Source organism: Myxocyprinus asiaticus, chromosome 27 (assembly GCF_019703515.2).
Source record: "Myxocyprinus asiaticus isolate MX2 ecotype Aquarium Trade chromosome 27, UBuf_Myxa_2, whole genome shotgun sequence".
Classification (NCBI taxonomy): domain Eukaryota; kingdom Metazoa; phylum Chordata; class Actinopteri; order Cypriniformes; family Catostomidae; genus Myxocyprinus; species Myxocyprinus asiaticus.
Genome location: NC_059370.1, coordinates 46,140,955 through 46,153,454, shown reverse-complemented (window position 1 = coordinate 46,153,454; position 12,500 = coordinate 46,140,955). Strand labels below are relative to the sequence as shown.

At 44.8% G+C, this 12,500-nt stretch overlaps 1 protein-coding gene across 2 annotated transcripts in view; it reads left to right on the top strand.

The window, feature by feature from the left end:
• The window catches only part of LOC127418068 (limbin), a 14,441-nt gene that overhangs the window by 1,145 nt on the left and 796 nt on the right, over nucleotides 1-12,500 (top strand). The window contains exons 3-22 of one of the 2 annotated variants that reach the window (XM_051658431.1): nucleotides 1,268-1,318; nucleotides 1,512-1,692; nucleotides 1,819-1,919; nucleotides 4,667-4,732; nucleotides 5,175-5,306; nucleotides 5,495-5,688; nucleotides 5,781-6,090; nucleotides 6,170-6,409; nucleotides 6,854-7,005; nucleotides 7,116-7,260; nucleotides 7,621-7,782; nucleotides 8,062-8,297; nucleotides 8,380-8,557; nucleotides 8,648-8,752; nucleotides 8,853-9,065; nucleotides 9,214-9,410; nucleotides 9,601-9,679; nucleotides 11,978-12,117; nucleotides 12,206-12,310; nucleotides 12,423-12,500. The exon at nucleotides 12,423-12,500 is cut by the window's right edge and continues 796 nt beyond it. In XM_051658431.1, the coding sequence (XP_051514391.1) occupies nucleotides 1,268-1,318; nucleotides 1,512-1,692; nucleotides 1,819-1,919; nucleotides 4,667-4,732; nucleotides 5,175-5,306; nucleotides 5,495-5,688; nucleotides 5,781-6,090; nucleotides 6,170-6,409; nucleotides 6,854-7,005; nucleotides 7,116-7,260; nucleotides 7,621-7,782; nucleotides 8,062-8,297; nucleotides 8,380-8,557; nucleotides 8,648-8,752; nucleotides 8,853-9,065; nucleotides 9,214-9,410; nucleotides 9,601-9,679; nucleotides 11,978-12,117; nucleotides 12,206-12,310; nucleotides 12,423-12,500 (3,065 nt within the window). The remainder of the gene's footprint in view (nucleotides 1-1,267; nucleotides 1,319-1,511; nucleotides 1,693-1,818; nucleotides 1,920-4,666; nucleotides 4,733-5,174; nucleotides 5,307-5,494; nucleotides 5,689-5,780; nucleotides 6,091-6,169; nucleotides 6,410-6,853; nucleotides 7,006-7,115; nucleotides 7,261-7,620; nucleotides 7,783-8,061; nucleotides 8,298-8,379; nucleotides 8,558-8,647; nucleotides 8,753-8,852; nucleotides 9,066-9,213; nucleotides 9,411-9,600; nucleotides 9,680-11,977; nucleotides 12,118-12,205; nucleotides 12,311-12,422) is intronic. The other variant, XM_051658432.1, reaches the window with a different exon arrangement.

The following is a 12,500-nucleotide window of genomic DNA, read 5'->3' as shown; positions in this document are numbered from 1 at the left end:
TCGAACCGAGCCGCACTCTGAATCAGCGGCGTCTGGGTATCTCAGCGAGTATTGACGCTGACTATCACACCTGGAGTCGTGAGTTTGAATCCAGGGTGTGCTGAGTGACTCCAGCCAGGTCTCCTAAGCAACCAAATTGGCCCGGTTGCTAGGGAGGGTAGAGTCACATGGGGTAACCTCCTCGTGGTCACTATAATGTGGTTCTCTCTCTCGGTGGGGCGTGTGGTGAGTTGTGCGTGGATGCCGCGGAGAATAGTGTGAAGCCTCCACATGCGCTATGTCTCCGCGGTAACGCGCTCAACAAGTCATGTGATAAGATAGGATTGACGGTCTCAGACGCGGAGGCAACTGAGATTCGTCCTCCGCCACCCGAACTGAGGCGAGTCACTACACCACCATGAGGACTTAGAGCGCATTGGGAATTGAGCATTCCAAATTGGGGAGGAAAGGGGAGAAAATCCCCCCCCCCAAAAAAAATCAGTGGCGTCAAACACGAGTCCAATTCAACCTGCTTTACATCCGCCAATATATCCGGGCAATATAACATGTATATATATCATTTTAAAAAAGTCGCTTCGGTTTTCAGCTCAGTGTCTCCAGAATTTTCCTTTTGACCAAAAATGTTCATTTCGGTGCATCACTAATCTGAGTTATGATAATAGTAAGATAATAAACAGACATCACGTCTTTCGATTGTCGTCTTAGCTGGCTGCACGCAAAAACAAACATACAGCGCAGCCAGTGTTGTACGGTTCACGAATGAATGACTCTTATACGGTTCTTTTCAAACCATCGGTCAAAACGACTCATGAATCAGTCGCAAACTCGTGAGTTATTGGTTTGAATCAGTCAGAGTGATTCATTGAACTGCATCGTTACTTTCATCATGTCGGCAAGAACTGTTACTGTATTATGTTGTACTTAGTGATTGTGAGAATAAATCAGTATCTGACCGACAACATGTAGTAAAAGATGCACAATAATAATAATAATACATTTAGTTGTAATAAGTGGCACTTGTGTCTCATTTAGGCCACGTCCACACAAATCTGTTTAAGTCTGAAAACTCTGTTTTCGGTTTCCTAACGACATCGTTTTCCAAAGTGTGCCATAATGGAGAGTGTTTTCCAAACTCTTCGTTTTCAGTGCTTTAAAGGAAGTGAATGTGTTTTCAAATGAAACCCTGTTAGTGTGAACATGGCCGTATTCTCTGTTGGCACATGTAGTGATGGTATTTTCACATGACTGATGTGTGTGTTTCATTCAGACCACGGTGAAGTCTGCAGTGTTAGGACTCATGTTCCACAAGTGTGCTCAGGTGTGTATCTCAACATGTTCTCAAACACTCTGTGTGTGTTGTCATAAATCAGGACCTTGCAATGCCAATCTTGTTTGGAGGTGGCATGGACGTCCTTGTGTACCATCAAAATGTCTAATTTCATGTTATTTTTTAGAAAGCATAAAGCACAATGTGTGTGAGTGTGTGTTATATTTCAGATGGTGTTTTACAGGTGGAAACAGGAACTGAGCTGGCACAGGTGCGAGTAATGTTAGTGATCACAAACCCTGCAGACGGGATTGACCTATCACAGCTCAGCATACGTGACACCATCTCTGACATCACACTGCTGCAGACCAATGGTAGCGTTCAGGAGAGAGGATACCAGACCTTCACAACACACTCACTGCCTGGTACACACATACACACACACACATGTAGAAATACACACGCAAACTCAAGAGTCTGTAGAACACAAACACCTACTGCTCGTCTCACGGCCTGTGTGTGTGTGTGTGTGTGTGTGTGTGTGTGTGTAGCTGGTTCTCAGTGTGTGTTTGTGTACAGTGTGAGTGTAACAGGAAACAGAAACAAGATTCTGACACTTCCAGCATTTCTGACCCTCTCCAACTCAACTCAGGTACTCACATCTGCACCTGTCTGTCTGTCTGTCTGTCTCTCTGGCTCTGTGTCAAACCGTAGTGAGCTGTCTCACTGTCTAGATAGGCTGCTGCCTTCTGACACCTTGTCTTAACCAGACGCAAGGTGATAAGATTCCAGCAACATGTGATCTCTCTCTGTCCACACGAGATGTGATGCAGCTAGGGTTGCAGTGGTATGAGATTTTCACAGTACGATAACCGTCTCAGAAAATATCACGGTATCACACAGTTATTATTATTATTATTATTATTATCAGTTATAATGACCCTTAAAGGAATGAAAACAGAAGAGTTTTTTGTTTGAACAAATGCTTTATTATAATTGAAACTTGAAACCATTTCTTTAGTGGAAGTATGTGTAAAAAAATTCTCCCTTTTACATTTATGCATTTGGCAGATGCTTTTATCCAAAGCGACGTACAGTGCCCTTATTACAGGGATAACCCCACCATAGCAACCTGGAGTTAAGTGTCTTGCTCAAGGATAGGGTTAGGTTAGGGTTACCAGTTCTGAACTGTACAACATAAATGTGTACTGTAATTGTGTTACTACATTCCTGCGATCAGATTATCATTGCAGCATGTGTTTGTTTATTTCTTTTCAGGCCAGATTTTCTACTAAAATCTCAACATGCTAAAATAACTCAAATACAGGCTAAAATTCTACTTAAAGAAAAATAATGTCTTATGATTATTATTTATTTATTTATTATTATTATAATTTTTCTCCCTTTTTCACCCAATTTGGAATGCCCAATTCCCAATGCGCTCTAAGTCCTCGTGGTGGTGTAGTGACTCGCCTCAATCCGGGTGGTGGAGGACGAATCTCAGTTGCCTCCACGTCTGAGACCGTCAATCCGCGCATCTTATCACATGACTTGTTGAGCGCGTTACCATGGAGACGTAGCGCGTGTGGAGGCTTCACGGTATTCTCCACGGCAACCACGCACAACTCACCACACGCCCCACCGAGAGCGAGAACCACATTATAGCGACCATGAGGAGGTTACCCCATGTGACTCTACCCTCCCTAGCAACCAGGCCAATTTGGTTGCTTAGGAGACCTGACTGGAGTCACCATGTCCTATGATTATTAACAATTAACATATAAAATATTCTGTAGGTGCCAGACTGCTCCTGTCTGAACCTTTCCTCACACACATACTCGCCCCCTCCACACAACACAGATGCAGCCGGGATGTGGAAAATGATTTCGATGGCACATTTTATGATCGACGTTTAAACGTTCACATGTTTTTTCGTTAGGGATTAAAGTGGTGTTCTTGAAGATGGTGAACATGTTTGATGTGTTTCCTCTTTTGGCAGCCACTTTGCATCCACATTTTTTGCAAACTAGATATCCGTACTCGAGGATATCCAAAGTAATCCCACGCTGCTGATTTTAAGTTATTTTTCGGCTGGGGATGGAGATTGGTGATATCAGCCTCGCTTCTCTCTCACATTTTCTCCGCTGCGTGTGTGTGTGTGTGAGAGAGAGAGTGTGTGTGTGTGTGTGAGAGAGAGTGTGTGTGTGTGTGTGAGAGAGTGTGTGTGTGTGTGTGAGAGAGTGTGTGTGTGTGTGTGTGTGTGTGAGAGAGTGTGTGTGTGTGTGTGTGTGAGAGAGTGTGTGTGTGTGTGAGAGAGAGTGTGTGTGTGTGTGTGAGAGAGTGTGTGTGTGTGTGTGAGAGAGAGTGTGTGTGTGTGTGTGAGAGAGTGTGTGTGTGTGTGTGAGAGAGTGTGTGTGTGTGTGTGAGAGAGAGTGTGTGTGTGTGTGTGAGAGAGAGAGTGTGTGTGTGTGTGAGAGAGAGTGTGTGTGTGTGTGTGAGAGAGTGTGTGTGTGTGTGTGTGAGAGAGTGTGTGTGTGTGTGTGTGAGAGAGTGTGTGTGTGTGTGAGAGAGTGTGTGTGTGTGTGTGTGAGAGTGTGTGTGTGTGAGAGTGTGTGTGTGTGTGAGAGTGTGTGTGTGAGAGAGTGTGTGTGTGAGAGAGTGTGTGTGTGAGAGAGTGTGTGTGAGAGTGCGTGTGCGTGTGAGAGAGTGTGCGTGTGTGCGTATGTGAGAGTGTGCGTGCGTGTGTGTGAGAGAGTGCGTGCGTGCGTGTGTGAGAGTGTGCGTGCGTGCGTGTGTGTGAGAGAGTGTGCGTGCGTGCGTGTGTGTGAGAGAGTGTGCGTGCGTGCGTGCGTGTGTGTGAGAGTGTGCGTGCGTGTGTGTGAGAGTGTGCGTGCGTGTGTGTGAGTGTGCGTGCGTGTGTGTGAGAAAGTGTGCGTGCGTGTGTGTGAGAAAGTGTGCGTGTGTGTGTGTGAGAGTGTGTGTGCTTGTGTGTGAGAGTGTGTGCGTGTGTGTGTGTGTGTGTGTGTGAGAGAGAGTGTGTGGGTGAGTGTGTGTGTGTGTGTGTGTATTTCGCAGAAATAGAAACCATTTGAAAAATACAATGCTCTGTCGCTCATAGTGTGTTCTGGCTGGTTAGGACAGAAACTCTGATTAACATGGAAAAAATACATTTATTGTGTGTCGCAGCGTTACGTCACGTCTGGTTAGCACATTTTTAATTACTGAAAATGACACACAAAACTACAGTACTCATGTCGACTGATACTGTAAGACTAGGACTTGCTACTTGTATCAGTCTTCAAGAACTTGATAAATATAAAATACTGTCTTATATAAATATATACATTTGTGTGTGCAGTGAGTCTTTGTACAGTCTTCATGTTGTTGATTTTATTTCAGAATGAGATTCATCTGTTTAGTCCAGTAGTGGCTAATTTCACTTTGAGGATTAAGACTACACAACAGGTAAACACACACACACACACACTTATACAGTACATGCACACTAGGGCTGGGTGATCAGATGATGTAATCGGACATCGATGCTGATTGTCACAGTCATTGATGGACAACAGTCATCAATGTTGTGAAATGATAAACCATATACAGTAGCTGGGAAGCCCAATAGTTACCATGAACTTGTGCTTTTCTTCAGAGTTACAGATAGTTTTCCAGTTATGGATTTAAGATGCCGGTTGTGTCTATTTGCAATGCCAACATGTTCTCTGAACAGCATGAAACATTTTCCACAGTTATAGCAAATATGCTGTTGCTTTGCTACGTAATGTTAATTCAAATCAAACACATCTGTAAACATCTGTTGCGACTCACGACAAAACAAAGTAGCTGATGTAGATGGATATTGCCCTAATACACACACTGACATGTATGATGTGTGTTGTGACAGGTGGATGTGGATCACGCTCTTCACTTCACTGTGTTTATCAGCTCATTTCTGCTGACACTTCTGCTGCTGTCTGTCAGTGCGGTCATTGTGAACTTCCTCCTGCGCAGACTGCACAGATGCACTCAACACACAGTCAGTTCATTATTCTGCCATTCTTCAGTGCGTTTCATTCCAAATGAAAAATCATTATCTTTCATAAACGTTTTGGCTTGTTGAAAACATTACAGAGTGTCATTCTGACACTTTATGTTGACTTTATTTCAGGAGTTGATTATTCATGTTCAATACAGCTGTGAAATTAATTTTTGTTTCATTTCTAGAGGAGGAGTCTCAGTGAGGAGGCGGGGCCATACGAGGGGATGTGTGACATCACTGAGTCAGCCAATGAGGAGGCAGCATTTGAGGATAAGTTTATAGATATTATGATGCTGGAGGATCCACAGAACATGATTCATGCGCTTGACAGGTGTGTGTCATCAAATCAACAGAGAACCAAAGTAACTCACAGTTTCAGGTGCTCGATTGTCATGACAAATATTTGTACATTCACATCCAGATAAAAGAGTGAAGCATCATGCATAAATGATCTCTCTCTGTGTGTGTCAGTTTGCACATGTCAACCGTGTTGCGCAGTATGGTTGCGGTGGAGCGCGTGCGTGTGCAGCTGCATGAAGGTGTTTTGGGCGTGCTGTTGGGTGGCGTCGTGAGCGCGCAAGCACAGCAGCGTGTTCTGGGCATTGTGCGCGGGCAGATTGTTGGCATGGAAGGAAAAGTGCAGGAGGAACACGTGACGCACATGACGACACTCGCCGCTCAGTGCAACCTGGAGACGCGAGAGGAAATGCAATCACAGCAACGCAAACACGCCACAGAAATGTCACACGCGGAACGGCTGTTTCAACACGCTCAACAACAGGTAACACACACACACTCACGTTTGATTGGCTGGACCGCGGATGACTGATTTGATAGGCTGATGTGTCGTGTGGTCTCAGGACACGCTGGAGTTTCGTGTTCTGTTGGAGAAGCTGCATAAGGAAGAGCAGCAGCATCTGCAGAGGTGGCTTCTGGCCAGACATGAACATGTGTCTGCGCAGGCACAGAGGCAGCAGGCGCTGCAGCGTAGATTTGAGCTGCACAAGATCTTCGGCGAGGAGCTGGTTGAGGCGACGAGAACGGGCGAGCTGCGGAAAAACATTGCAGACAAACTCCTGATGCAGTACTACAGCTGTCAGGTGATGAAACCAAACCAGACGTGCTCATCTGCAGAGGTCAGGGGTCACTGTAAGGGTCATACTGTCAGAGTGGCCAGCTGTTGGAGATCAGATTAAATTAAAGAAATAAGAATCATTTGATTACTTCACGAGCTGTTCATTTGAAGTGATGCTTTTTTGTATTTCTGCTAGTTCACATCGGTTTGGTTTAATAGTGTTTAATTCAATCATCTCAATTACTATTACAGTGATCTGATCAAACCTCGAACGGTGTAAAATGTTCAGTGTGTGAGCCGTCCTGCAGTGACGTGAATGATCCCTCAAATCACTTATTTTCATTTACTGTACTAAGAGATCCCACTTAACCCTTTTCACCTGAAAAAGTCCCATAGACTTTAATGTGTTTCTGAGCAGTAATTGTGGCAATGATTGAGATGTAAATGTATGATGTGACTCCGCCCACAGGACAGTCTGGAGGAGGTGCTTGATGTCCTTGTGGCCAATCAGAGAGCGCTGCTGACAGAGCGTCACGCGCAGCGACGGTTCCTGCTGCAGAGTTTACTGACTCTTCAGTCCGTGATGAGCAATGCATTCGACAGCAGTGTGCAAACACACGGGTACCACATCACATTCTACAGAACGTTCTGCATCATTCTACATTTTACACACTGTAGTACATGTTACATTGTACATTCTCTGTCTCGTGTGTGCTTGTGTGTGTGTGTAGAGTGTGTGTTGTGTCTCAGCAGTGTTCTGATGGCCAGTTTTACGTTCTGCGTGTGAAACAGGATTTAGAAGAAACTCTGAGACGTGAACGCGGCACCATCCGCTGTGACATCATCAAGAGGAGACGACAGCTCCTATCAGAAATGGTGTGTGTGTGTGTGTGTGTGTGTCTTATGTTTCCATGGTGACGGCTGAACCAGAGCCCACAGGGGGAGCGTGTAATGCGGCGAGATGTTCTGTTTCAGTGCCCTGAATGTATAAACAGCTGCTCGCATGATCATTTAACTGCCTGTGTGCTCATCTTCATCTTCACGTTTGGCATGACATTCATTTCTATGTTGTGTGAGTTTTTCATTGGCTGTATATGATTGGCTTATGAGACACACATGATCCAAGTTGACAGTGATACAGACTTGGAGGTTTAATTGAATCTCTGATTGAGCTATTACAGGATGTTCAACTGGATCTCTGTGTGCACACGTGTGTGTGTGTGTGTGTGTATGTAGGTGTGTGAGCACAGGCGTGAGCTGCAGGTGTTGCATCGCGTCTCTGATGTCACAGTGAATCAGTATCTGCAGAAATGGACCAAACTGCTGATGAAGCAAAACACTGAACTATCAGAACTGATCAATAATCTGGATGAAGAGACTGCAGCTGCTGTACGCAAGGTACACACACACACACACACACACACACACACAAACACACACAAACACACATGTATTTTTAAACTTACCCTCCCTGTGTTCATGTCTTCAGAGGTAAAAAACAGTAAATACACAGTGTAAATGTTTTTTTAGGCATAGAGTTTGGGTTAGTTTGTTAATATTTGTTTTATATAAAAACTATAAAAAAGTTTCTGGTGTGTCCTCATTTAGATTTAGATAGACATCTGTCAGAGATCACGTGATCATGTGACCTGTCAGTATGTCTCTCTCTGTCTGCAGATGAGTTTGCGTTTGCTGCAGGCTTCATTAGCACAGCTGAAAGCGCATGCTGCTGCAGTGTGTCCAGGAGCTGCACGCTTCCTCACGCAGACGGAGCTTCTTCAAGACAAACTGCAGCATCTGGGTAAAGCAGACGCCCGCCGCCTGCGATCTGCTCAGCGCTTCATCCAGCACGCCAAACAACAAGAGCTGCAGGAGCAGAGACGCATCCGAGACGTCTTCAGAGAATACTGCAGGTGTGCTACTGCACGCTCACACACACGCACACACCTGAGAACATCACTGAACACAACAATAACGTGTGTGTGCGTGTGTCAGTTGTGTGTGTGCGTGTGAGGCGTCTCTCTCTCATGAACAGCGGTTGCGTGTTCAGCTGGAGTGTGTCAACGCTGCATGTTGTTTGGATCGCTGTCTCGTGCTGCCACACGCTGTCTGCGCAGTCAAACTGCACATGCATGCTGACCCTGCCGTGACCCCTCTGGCCTCAGAGATGGAGGTAAGTGTCATATGAGACTGTGAGCAGTGAGACAGTCATGTGTCTGTCTGATGTGTGTGTGTGTGTGTGTGTGTCTCTCTCTGATCACAGCGCAGGTCAGAGGTCACGGAGCTGCAGCGCATGCAGAGGAGTCTGCAGGAGAGAATGCAGTTGCTGACGCAGCACACAGACACACACAATGACACGCTGCAGAGGGTAAGATGAGATGAGACGCGTCACATGATCTCTAGATGTGTGTAACACGGCACACTGCTCATCAGGATAACACTTGTGTGTGTGTGTGCGTGTGTGTGAGGTGTGGCGTGAGGCATGTGTGTTGCAGGAGCAGCAGTTGCGTGCATGCGAGGAGCGTGTGGCTGCATTTCTTGCATCGCTGCAGTGGGAACAGGCAGAGAAGATAATTAAAGTGACAGAGACGCACACAGCCCTGCTGAAACTACACACACTCATCACAGAAGAGCTGCACAACACTACTGACATCACACACACTCTACACACACACTGCCTGGTGAGGACACACACAAAGATTGATTGAATCTTATAAAGAATATGTCTGTCATATTTCACCCCAGAATCAAAAGTGAAAATTAAGAAATTATATTTTATATTAAGAACGAGGAAGATGTTCTCATTACACTCTCTGTGTGTCTGTGAAGGCTCTAGAGGAGGCGGAGCTTCAGCTTCAGAGGGAGGAGGTGATGTGGGAGGAGTCAGTGAGGGGGTGGGGCTCTGATGATGATGATGATGATGATGAAGAGGTTGTGTTTGGAGTGGACAGTGACAGTAGTGTTGCTGATCTCCTGCAGGAGGCGCTCCTCAAAAGACAACAGCTCACACAGAGAATGAGTGACAGGTGACCTCAGTTTATGACTGCTTTCATATTTTCTGTGAGTAACTTAAAACTGATTTAATCTGCTATTAAAAAGTGTTTCAGATAATCCAATCTCAAAACATCTTTGACATTGTCAGAGCTTTTAGTTTTTAGTGCTGAACACTTGAACCACCTGAAACACAAATTGTGTGTGTGTGTGTGTCTGTTGTAGAGTGTTGAGGAGAAACCAAACATTCGAGCATCAGACAGATGAACTGCAGCTGAAGAGACTTTACACGTACTGTCAACAGGTCAGCCATCTCTCTCTCTCTATCTGTGTATGTATATGTCTCTCCATCTCTCTCTCTCGCCATCTCTCTCTGTATGTGTATATGTCTCTCTCTCCATCTCTCTCTCTCTCTCTCTCTCTCTCTCTCTGTATGTGTATATGTCTCTCTCTCCATCTCTCTCTCTCGCCATCTCTCTCTGTATGTGTATATGTCTCTCTCTCCATCTCTCTCTCTCTCTCTCTCTCTCTGTATGTGTATGTCTCTCTCGCCATCTCTCTCTCTCTCTCTCTCTCTCTCTCTGTATGTGTATATGTCTCTCTCTCCATCTCTCTCTCTCTCTCTCTCTCTCTGTATGTGTATGTCTCTCTCGCCATCTCTCTCTCTCTCTCTCTCTCTCTCTGTATGTGTATATGTCTCTCTCGCCATCTCTCTCTGTATGTGTATATGTCTCTCTCTCCATCTCTCTCTCTCTGTATGTGTATATGTCTCTCTCGCCATCTCTCTCTCTCTCTCTGTATGTGTATATGTCTCTCTCGCCATCTCTCTCTCTCTATCTGTGTATGTGTCTCTCTCTCCATCTCTCTCTCGCCATCTCTCTCTGTATGTGTATATGTCTCTCTCTCCATCTCTCTCTCTCGCCATCTCTCTCTGTATGTGTATATGTCTCTCTCTCCATCTCTCTCTCTCGCCATCTCTCTCTGTATGTGTATGTCTCTCCATCTCTCTCTCTCGCCATCTCTCTCTGTATGTGTATATGTCTCTCTCTCCATCTCTCTCTCGCCATCTCTCTCTGTATGTGTATATGTCTCTCTCTCCATCTCTCTCTCTCGCCATCTCTCTCTGTATGTGTATATGTCTCTCTCTCCATCTCTCTCTCGCCATCTCTCTCTGTATGTGTATGTCTCTCCATCTCTCTCTCTCGCCATCTCTCTCTGTATGTGTATATGTCTCTCTCTCCATCTCTCTCTCTCTCTCTGTATGTGTATATGTCTCTCTCTCCATCTCTCTCTCTCTCTGTATGTGTATATGTCTCTCTCTCCATCTCGCTCTCTCTCTCTCTGTATGTGTATCTCTCTCTCTCTCTCTCTCTCTCTCTCTATGTGTATGTGTATATGTCTCTCTCTCCATTTCTCTCTCTCGCCATCTCTCTCTGTATGTGTATATGTCTCTCTCTCTCTCTCTCTCTTTCTCTATATGTCTATAGGTGTGTTCGACTTCATGCAGCGCTGAGCAGGCCAATCGGCACTGGACTTGAAGCAATGCATGTCAGTTAGAAAATTAGTCTGACTTGTGACGTCAGCATCAAACACGTATGCCATTAAAGTACCGTGAGCGTGATTCGAGAGCAGCCGGTTGGCTCAGACGCTGCAGTTGCTCGGTGACGTGTGTTTCATAGGCTGATTTTGCGATGGCATACTTCACGTACTACTTTTGCTATATCGATCTATTGCAGAAATAAGAGTAGTGTGGATGTATAGCATTGACAAGGTGTTTATTCTGACACCTCCAGTTCTGCTAAAATATGTTTTAGAATCATTTTTATATCATGTTATACAGTATTATGGTTATCAAAGTTATATCATCTTTATTCTTAAAAATAAAAACATTCAAAATGATTAAAAATACTGACTCCTTTAAAAGTAATAAAATAATAAAGGCTTTTATTGGACTTTCTCCTTGTACACACTAACCTCTCCGCAGCACAACCCTTTCAAATGAATAATGTTTCTGGTTATTATATGTAAATGTGAATTCCACTTCATCTGCAATAAAGAAACCAAACATCATGTGATCTGCACATTATTGATGTAGGTTCAGCACATGACAGGAAGTGCAAAATGTCCAGTTTGACCAGTCTCTTCTCTTTTCAACCGACTGCAACTGATAAATCTCAGGATCGGTACGGCAAGACGCGTTCTGTCTCTCTCTCTTTAGTTAGATCTGCTCCTGTAATCTGATTGGACAAGAGTGTTGATATTCATTCTAACAGCACTGGGACTCTTCCTGTTTCTAGAACGGATGTATAACAGATTTCAAATGTAAGGCTTTTAAGATTTTTAAATCGATACATTGATTGTGTGTGTCTTTCCAGGGTGACTTTACATGGAGGTTATTAGAGTCCTAATTGAATGAAATCCCAGATGCAGTTTATTATCCCAATAGTAACCAGGAAAAAAAGATAACAGACATTTAACAATGAACAATCCCAAAATACACTGGGGACTTGTATTTTAAAATGTCTGTGCTCCCTCACAGCTGTTCACGTGTGCGCGTGTGTGTGTGTGTGTGTGTGTGTGTGTGTGTGTGTGTGTGTGTTAGGATCTGTATTTTGCAGCAGCATTAGTAAAACAGGCTCTGTTGACTGTTCCTGATCTCCATGAGCTCCTGCGTCTCCTGCTACCTACAGTACCTGAAGGAGAACTGCTGTCACTCATAGATGTGCTAGAACCCACAGCAGGGTAACACACACTCACACACATACACATTACACACACAGAGGTACAGTTACATGCGTGTATATGACGTGTGTGTGTTGTGTGTTTGTAGAGCATGTTCAGGAATCTCCAGCTCTCTGACAGACAGACTGAAACAAGACGTGCTGAGCAGAAATCTGTCTCACTCTCCTCCACACACACACAGAGAGACAGACAGGTCAGACGTCTTCCTCCATTCAAATACACTGAGCTGTGATTGTGTTTCCATGGTGACCGTCTGTAACAGCGCTCACATTTACATTGTATGATCTGGTGATGTTTGTCTTCAGGCTCCTCAGGAGACGTCAGCAGGTTCTTCTCAAGCTCTTCAGTGCTGCTGGAGATGCTCACGAGACTCCTCAGAGACA